The sequence below is a fragment of the Atta cephalotes genome (genome assembly GCF_000143395.1).
Source record: "Atta cephalotes unplaced genomic scaffold scaffold00022, whole genome shotgun sequence".
Classification (NCBI taxonomy): Eukaryota; Metazoa; Arthropoda; class Insecta; order Hymenoptera; family Formicidae; genus Atta; species Atta cephalotes.
In genome coordinates this window covers 3,531,522-3,541,275 of record NW_012130086.1, presented here as the reverse complement: position 1 = coordinate 3,541,275, position 9,754 = coordinate 3,531,522, and the positions used below count along the sequence as shown (strand labels likewise).

The 9,754-nt window shown below is 28.7% G+C and overlaps 1 protein-coding gene across 1 annotated transcript; it reads right to left on the bottom strand.

Annotated features, from left to right (window-relative positions):
* Positions 1 to 3,725: 3,725 nt before the first annotated feature.
* LOC105619740 lies at positions 3,726 to 8,068 on the bottom strand. Its single transcript, XM_012201259.1, has 6 exons — positions 8,001 to 8,068; positions 7,770 to 7,892; positions 7,617 to 7,707; positions 7,115 to 7,248; positions 5,126 to 5,258; positions 3,726 to 3,797 (listed from the first exon to the last, which is right to left on the bottom strand). The coding sequence occupies exons 1-6, from the start codon at positions 8,066 to 8,068 to the stop codon at positions 3,726 to 3,728; spliced, it is 621 nt and encodes a 206-aa protein (XP_012056649.1).
* Positions 8,069 to 9,754: the final 1,686 nt, after the last annotated feature.

The window sequence follows — 9,754 nt, the reverse complement described above, 5'->3', positions numbered from 1 at the left end:
TGTGTGTGTGTGTGTGTGTGTGTGTGTGTGTGTGTGTGTGTGTGTGTGTGTGTACAGAATGCAATATTCCTTTTGAAGATCTATTTTAAACTTCTTATGGAATGCAAAACATTGATGTATGCCAGGTTATTGTACCAATAATTCAAAGGTCGTCTTTCGATAGGAAATCAAAGTGTGTCAATCGGAAGTGTTAACAGTTTAAAGCGGAATATTTTATCATTTGAAAATAAAATAAATTTATTAGATACTGTAGTATTTAATAAAATATCACCATATATCATTTATTACATGTCAGCGGTGTAAGGGTACATTTTCCAAATTGCGTACCCTATTGAACATAATTAAACTATTAAAACATAATTAAACTATTAAAACCAAAATGTTGATTTTAATGACGTATAGTGGACATTTTTAGACATGCAAAAAGTTAAATTAATTTTAATATTTTTGCATATCTTAGAAATTCCATCATCTTTAAGTTAAAGTTAAATTTGCTTTTAATAATGTACATTATTGAAATGATTCTTTTTATTTTTGTTTTTTATATAAGTGAACCGAAATATAAATTAGCAAAGTTTTTTCACGAGACTCTAGATGTTCCAAAGAAGAAAAAGAAACAAATTTATTTGCATTCTTCATATATAAAAAAATAAAGGCATAGACTTTACAGAAAATATCTAAACAATCCGACATAACTGATTGATGGAAATAACGTGGATATAACATTATATGATTCTCGATTTTAAGCAGCAGTAACTAGATAGTGTCTCGTTATTCCTGAAACTCAAGTCTCAAGCGAACGATTGTTTTCTGATGCTGATAACATTGTTGCAGTCATACGATGTAAATATCATACAAAGTAATAACGAAGTAATAACGAAATGAAAGATTAATATCAGAAATTGTCAAAAAGTTATACTTTCTACATTTCAATTTAAAATAAAACAATTTTTCAAACTGATTTTTTTTCTTTATAAATGCATTTAATTGTATAATACATATGGAAATGTTTCTAAACTTAAAAATTCAGGAACGATCAGAAAAATTTTGTCCCGAATTGAATATCGGGTTCCAATTAGAATTTCAGGTCCCGAATCAAAAATTTTATCCTGAAATTCGAGTACCCACACATTCCAAATAAATATATGTACATAATACAATTTAAAATCCTGCATATAATATAGAATATATTAACCTGGAAAATAATATAACTTATTTGAATTACAACGTACATTATCATTATAATTCGAAAGAGATTTGATCGATAATATGAGTATAAGCTAAAAGTGAATAAGAGAATTCGATTGAGATGAAAATATTTAGACTGTATATAGATCCTCATTCTACGATGAGAAACTGCTTTCTAAAATCATTGATTTGCTCCCTTTTGACTGAATACCTTATAACATCCATTTTCTTGTAAATTGCATTGTAAATTATCTAATATAATTAAATATAAAAAAAAGTAGCGAAAAATAATTCTGTCATTAAAACTACACAGTGGAAAAATGTTTTGAATTTATCATAAATTGCGTGTCCCAAACGATCCATTCAAATTTTTCATAGAAATATATTTATGAATTTATTTCTTGAAAGAAAGTTATACAAGCTTCTCATGTAAAATAAAATCTATTCTATACCACTTTCTGCATCAAGCGCGAAATAAATTGTTAAAAAAAAATTTACTTCCATTATATGTAATGGAGGAAAACAGGTACGTTGAATAATATTTAATATTGTCAATGAAAAAGAAATTATAAATAATTTAACGTTTACTTATATTAAATTTTGCGCAAATTACATAAAAATAAAAAATGTATTAAACTTTTAAAATTTTATGAAAAGTACATTAACTTTCATGTACATGTACACAAATATATTTTCAGTCGCAGATACATTAAATTTAATTTAGTATCATAAAATTGAATTTAATTTATGTAATTCAAAGTATATAAAATTTCATGATACTTTTAAATAGTGTAAGATTAATTTTACAATGTGAATAATCGTTTACACAACATTTTATTCAAAGTAATCCCCTTAAGTAGCTCTATACCATATTTGCCAATATTTGTTAGTGTTTGGAAATATTGAAAGTCATTATTCAAGGTCTTTTAGTACTTTTGTCGTATTTTCAATCATTTCATATTCGCGCGCAACAGAATCCTTCAAAATTTCTTTAGCGGAAACAGGAAAAAGTAAAGCTTCTAAGTCGCGGAAACATGTATATGGCGGATGCTCTACAGTAACATTGTGCTTGGTAAGTTATTGCTTGACATTTAATGATCGATGTGTACATGCGTACAAAAGAAATCAATCTGTTTAGTGCATCCATTTTTCCAAACATTTCTCTCACTACATTTCTAACACGACGAAAGATTTCGACTTACATAAAAAAACAACGATTTTTATTGGATATTGAGGAAGTCATTTGTAAATGCGATAAGAAAATGAAAATATCAGAAAGTGATTTCTAGGAATGCTTTCAAACATTAATAAATTTGTAGCGCTACTCAAGGGAACTACTTTAAAAGAAATGTTATACATATAAGTAAAATTAGTTATTTCTGTGTTGTAAAATTAATTGTTATTTTGTGTTACAAATTAGTTTCAGGAAGTTTTTGTATGACCTTTTATTATAGTACAATATATATAACATATATAAATAATTCTTTTATTTGTACAATTTTTATTTTAATACTAAACGAATTGTATTTGATTGTAAATAGTATAATAATACAAAAGCAAATATTGTTAGTAAATCTGGTTTTTAGAGTCATAAATATTCTAAACTGTAAAAAATGATTTTATCGTATTATATTAAAATTAGTGTTCCTTTCATTTGATGAGAAAATTCTTGAAGATTATCTCTTGATTATCTGCTTTTTCTAAATATATACAATAAATTAATGTAGGTACAAAGTCAAAGGAAAAATTGATATGATTCCAAATTAAACGCTTTTTAATTTTTATTATAATATATGCTATTATATCTAATATTATATCTTCGATGATTAACATTGATGACTAACATTGAATTGTTATAAATAAAATGATTACAGTAATAAGTGAAAAGTTCATTGTTCTTTCTGATATCATCTCGTTGAGTTGTTCAAATCGCTACAAATTGGAATTTAATATTTTATATATTATGCGAGTTATTGAATTATTTAATTATAGTTAAAAATATTAACGTGGTTGAAATATAATAAAATATTTTTTTAATCTGAATTGTCTATTTTAACTTAAATGCAGTGTAGAAGGAAATATTATTATCAGATAAAAAAAACATAAAAAAGTGAAGATAATTCACTTTTCTGGAAAAGGTGTATGGTTCAGCGGTGTATGGTTCGACTTAATTATAGTAATAATGCGCAACAGCTATTTATTTTCATAAAGAAATACATACTTCATTTGAGCGATTTGTACGATAATAGACATCGCATATGCGATACGATCCTTTGTAACACTATATTTCAATGTTGTGACTTATTAATATAATGTCAGTTTTAAATTCTATATTTTTTTATATAAATATTTTATAATATGCCGATTTTTTAATCTAAATAATAATTTTTACTTTTTGTCGAATCGAAATGATACTTATAGGAAAGACACCTAAAATCAAGGGCTAAACGATTTTGATCAAATTAGTTTACATTTCTCTTCCTTTTCTTCTCCTCCTCTCTTTTCTCATATTTCTTTCACTTTTGTACATACCTGTTTTAATTATTTTGCAATTGTTTCGTACTTGTAGAATAGAGAACAGTGAAGTAAGATATTGAAGTACCCATCAACTGTAATGAAAATATTTTCTTTTGTTTCAATCTGTAAGAAGCTATATTGAAGTTGTGTGGAGAATATCTGTTAAAATAATGGAAGGACAATATAAGATTGAATTGGATGGTCGTGTCAATGGTTAAATCGTATCTCCATTGTATTTTCTGAACATTGTTTTTTAAGGGTAATGACACTGATGTAATCCTAGTAACTTAAGAACTATCATCTTTGATTTGTACGATAATAGACTTTGAGCCACTTATTTACGAATGATATTCAAAATTGATTTTGTTCGGTGTCTGCTCTAAGTCTTTGTGTAATTTACTTAAAATGTTATCAGTATAAGGTAATTGAATCTTAGTGTACGACAATGTGACAATTGATGTTTAAATTCTTTTCGTGTCTAACATAAAAAATATTTGTAAGCTATATTGCTGTAGGCAAATTTTTAACAATAGAGAGAGTTGGATAATTCTTTTCGCTGGTCATTATATTGTACCGGTATGATTTTCGCAAACTCTCACGATCTCTTCGCAGCTTATTAGATTACGTTTGATAAGCATCGGTCACGAAAAATTTTTAAAAGACTTATAACGCAATAACTCTGAAGAATATAAGGACTGCGAAGACTAAAGTTTTAATATATCTACTGATTTTTTGTAATTATTTAGAAGAATTCCCACTTCCGATTTTGATGAAATTAGATCATTTGACTTGTTTTTGCATAAAATAAAAGAATCTGACAGAAAAAAGTTCTGTCCTGTGAAGATATAAAGCGTTAAAGTTAACGCAACTATAGGAATCGAAGGAAATCTATCATAATTGCGAAATACTACGATAAAACACATGTCACATCTTCATGATCTACATACTCTACACTACATGTGCATATGTTTTACAACTTTTACAGCCATATATTAACGTTTGTTTATTAATATTAAAATCTCCCTTTCATTGTTCAGAGATTTACAATTTTCCACGCGCAGCGCGGTTCGACACAGGTTTCTAAGTTTGCACTCAAAGCGAAATTTAATTTAAAAAAAAATCCATTTTTTTGGATTAATCCATCAATATATTTTCAAATAAGGAAAGTTGATTTATAATATTCTTGAGTGTAACACACCAAATGAATATATAGTACCAATTTAACAGTTTTCTCTGTTCTATTCTATTTTTTTAGCTCAGCTAATTTACATTTCAGTCTCAACTTAATTTAATAGAGCTACTTTAATTGATTATCTAAATAATTTTAAAGTAGTCAAAATGTTGAATGATTGTGAATGTTATTATTTTCGATTAAACAATAATATTCGCGGAGAACAAAAGCTTTATATATGTCTCTTACCGTAGCAGCACTTTCCATAGACGCAACGAATATTCCACCGAGGATCAAATGAAAAGTCTTTGTACCTTTTTGCAGTAGAAATAACATCATTTTCTTTATGTGTAACGGAGCCACATACCATTCAACATTATATCTACAAAACAATAATAAATTGATGTAAAATATAATATGAAAAAATAAAAAATTTGTTATAGTATAAATTGTTATGGTATGTTCATTCAAGAATACAGGATGCGTCACCAAAATCCGGACAAATCGAACAATTTCTTTAAACAAAATATTTTTAATGAAAATTTAAATGTTATAAATATACAAAAAATTGAATATTATAAATATACAAAAAATCCTTTTATCTTGCACTTGAGGGATCCCTATATATAGAGCATATTTATTGGATATATCCCCCATTAGCTCGAATAACGATCTGTATTCTCGGTCTGAAGCGTTTGCATGCATGCTTTAATGTAGTGCTGTCCATACCGATGTGAACCTGGCGCTCAACTTTATCAAAAATAAAAATTAATACCGCAGGCCATTTGTACTTCGTTTGTACCGATCATAATTTCGTTTGTATCCTAAACAGTTAAACAAAAAATGAAAAATAAAAAATGGCCAGCGCGCAACTTTAAGACTTTTAATTTCATTTATGCCATTCGAAAGAGAATCGTTTGTACCCGTAATCGTTTTGTACCTCTCTTACTTTCGCTTGTACCTCAAAGGGTTCGAAGATACAGCGATTTCAAAATTTCGTAAATGCGCCAAGAGAGGAAGACGACCATTTTTAAAGATATCGAAATGAGACCAATGGCATTCGAAAGAGAATCGTTTGTACTGTCCATGCCGACGAATGCTGCCTCAATAATGGTCCTTAATTACATCACATTGGAATGCCGAGACTTGTTTTATGACCCCTTCAATTACGCTGCATATGTAGTAGTACACGGGATTTAAATCTGGGCTGTTGGGAGACAAGAATTCCTTAGATCAAAACGACATTGTCTGAGAGCCAATTTTGAATTAAGTGACTCGTATGAGTCAATGCATCGTTCTGCTGAAAAACATATGGCCTTCCGGACACCACAGTTTCCATCCACGGCTTCATTTCATCCATCAAAATGCGCAAATACACTTCTTTTGTGAGAGTTTTCCTTTTTTTAAAGAAATTTGATGACATGACGTTACCCTCATTGGACACCTAGCACGTGAACATTGGTCGGAAATTTCGTTCTGACAACAATAGGGACATCCTGTAGGCGAATCATCGGTCATTCCTCTGGTTGATTTTGGCATCAACAATAAAAATTTTTTCATCAGAAAAGAACCTGATTCATCCCGACACTACGTTTTTCAAAGAAATATAACACACTAGCAGATTGCAGCAAACAACTCGATTTGCCTTGGAAGAGAGTATCTGTCGTATTTTTAATGTATTCGATTTGTATTGAAAGTCCTCTTCGGCAATTCGACGCATTGTTGGCTCGCCTACAATAATCGATGCTAATTTTCATAACGATTGCTCTATTATCCGAAATTAGCGCTTGAGCCCTTTCAATGATTCCAAGGATCCTCACGTTCTTTTGAGTAACTCTTTCTCCCTAACATACTGGAACGTTCTTTCGACTGTTTCAAAGCCGTATATTATGCCAACGTCATAAATAATCGATCTCGAGTATCCAAAGAACCGAATTATTTCCATTGCTGAGTGTGAAGGCCTTCGATGATCACGGCTCTTCGATTATACTCCGCACTTGGTTTCAATATCGCGGCCATTTTGAGAATACTACTAGAAGTATTAATCTTTCTCGGACAACAGCAACTTCTGGCGGAGGCACAATCTAGCGGAAAATTTAAATTTTAAATTGAAATTTGACCGAATTTTAATGACGCACCCTGTAATATTAATTTTGAACACTTTGGTTAACTTAACTTTTTGTTACAAAAATTTATAAAATTCATTAAGTATGAATGTATGATACAAATGTCTCTTACACTGTAGCAAATACGTATTCATTGTGATCTGTAATATCTTGTGCGGTATAATTGGACAAAAACATGTACAAATAGAGGACACTTATGTATATAAGTCGTAATACAAGTTGCTCTGTGCTATTATATGTTATGATCTAAAAAATATAAAACAAATATTATATGTGTATTTTAACCTTTTACAAGAAACTTTGTAATTTTTCTGTAATTCCTGAAGACAAATTATACTGCTTGCATTACATAATAAATTATTTTCTTTATTGGTTGCGTATATTAGAAAATTGTATTATTTTTGCAACGTATGTATGCGAATAATGTATTGTATATAGCTTATGATTATAAAAAAAGATGAATTAAGAATAATCACGTGTTTGAATGATTTTATTTTTAAAGAAAATTAGTTTTCCATACTGTTCTAATTAAAGATTTTTTATTCAACTTCAATATGAAAACTGTATCTTTCATGGAAAGATACGCGCGTTTAATAACAAAAAATAAAACTTACTTGAACAAGAGTGCTGGTTAAGCAAATCATACTAGCCACTATTAAACAGAAGAAAGATCCTTCAAAACTCTTTATGATGACTTGAGAAAACCTTCAGAAATAAAACAAAATTAGTAGAGCACATTATACAGATATTGTAGAATGTGTACTGACTCTATAGCTTTGCGATGAATATCTATCGCACATATTAATCCTTTATAAATTATAACCATTTTTTCTTCATTCATTTTTTCTTCGTGTTGCATATTAATTGCCATTGCCTTCTTAATACGGAAACTATATGAATACATATTTTTTACTGTAAGTTCTTACTTTTTTTAAATCTGATTGAAAATAAATAAACAATATATTTCACTTAAAACAAATGATTGTACTGAATTCTACCTTGCAATGCTAAACATTCCACAAATATGCTTGAGGTACGCTATAAACATTGTGCCTGTTGCTACCATTGCAGTTGCCCCTATACACGAGGCTGCGTTTGTATGCAAAAAAATTAAGTAGGAAAAATTTTCTTGATCAACAAAATATTCTGTTGCAGTATAAATCGCTGCAGAGCGTGATCGGGAACTGTTTATAGCCAGAATTATATCAAATATGCGAGGCCAGATTGGCACGAAGAGATAAATAAATATACCACATGCGGCAAATACTAACATTAAATTAGAAAATAAATGATATATAAGTTTCAAGAATTTATTTAAGTAAAATTTATTTAAGTTTTATAAATATATACTCTTATTAATAATTCATTAAAATGTGAGCATATATTTACTATCTTACTCGTAATTATTCTCGTTTGATGTTTTCCTATACGGCCATACTTTTCTATTATAGTAATTTCGTTTTTATTTTTTATTTCGTTACAAACACGCTGAAGTTGTTCTAGTGAAACTCTCATCTATTACATCAATAATGCTTTATGCAGTTTTTGTATAAAGTATTTAAAAAAATGTCATATTTGAAGATTTATTTATCATGAATATTTATCTGGAAACTGTATAATAAATATTTGACTTACAGTATTGGCGTTCATCCAAAACGAATAATATTTAATTGCATAGCAAATGAAGAAAAATGCGGAAGACAGAACATTGATAATGAGATCTGCAGTGCATTTTGAAGTTAAAAACGTTGTAAACTGCAAATAAGTAATTCTGTTGAAAATTTCCTATTAAATGAATAATTCCTTAGCGTGATTAATAAATTTCGAATTCTAGTCTGTTTCTTATGAATAATGACTTAATACCACCTGAAATACAATAAAAGTTGTTAAAATAGTGAAAAGTACGATAAATTGAATTTGAGCAAGTTTCGATCTCTGGTGAGGCCATAAACCAATCGCTAGCAAAAGAAATCTATTAAGTCTGAAGTGTTTCGTTTCAAGGCAAATCATCTTTGTCAACACTGAAGTACATTTGACCGTGAAAAATAAGAAATTGTCTACTCTCTTTTTCCGATTCTATTAATCTAACAATAAGTTGAAAATTTGTAACTTCAATTTGACTTAATATATAAAACGAAATGCAATAATGTCACGAGATTAAAATATTTATAATTCATCACTGTTTTAAGGAAAACATGATTAAACGATCGATTTAATTACATTGAAAGAAATTTAACAGATGTTTAACTATATCCCATGGAAAAATATTCGCATAGAGAAACTCGATAGATGGCCGCGCAAGCGCACTCATCGCTTTTTATTGTAATATTCATTTCATTCTAGTGCGTACACTCACAAAGTACGTTTGATCTTTTAAAGTAGTGTTGGTTAAGATTAAATTTAATTTTAAATACGAACAAAATGTGTTTATTCTTAAAGTATTGAAATTTACACTTTATTAAAATTTTATGTTGGTGTAACGCTTTGTATTTATATTTTACATAAATTTTTGTATAACATTATCCACTGTGGCGTTATAATAAAAGCGTTATAAATAAAAGTTTCTGATAATACTCTATCAGAAAAAATTAATTAAATTTACATTTCTAATAGTTTGTGTAACACATTGAAAGTGAGTTTATCTTCGTATCAAACCAGAAAAGAGAAAATGTATGTATATGTGTGTGTGTGTGTGTGTGTGTGTGTGTGTGTGTGTGTGTGTGTGTGTGTGTGTGTGTGTGTGTGTGTGTGT

What these genes read in the sequence shown, in the direction of transcription:
- LOC105619740 (XM_012201259.1), bottom strand. Translation starts at nt 8,068, where the DNA reads ATGGTAGCAACAGGCACAATGTTTATAGCGTACCTCAAGCATATTTGT. An exon ending in GGAATGTTTAGCATTGCAAG is followed by an intron (nt 7,893 to 8,000) that starts GTAGAATTCAGT and finishes GTATTCATATAG; the next exon opens with TTTCCGTATTAAGAAGGCAA. An exon ending in ATTCATCGCAAAGCTATAGA is followed by an intron (nt 7,708 to 7,769) that starts GTCAGTACACAT and finishes TTATTTCTGAAG; the next exon opens with GTTTTCTCAAGTCATCATAA.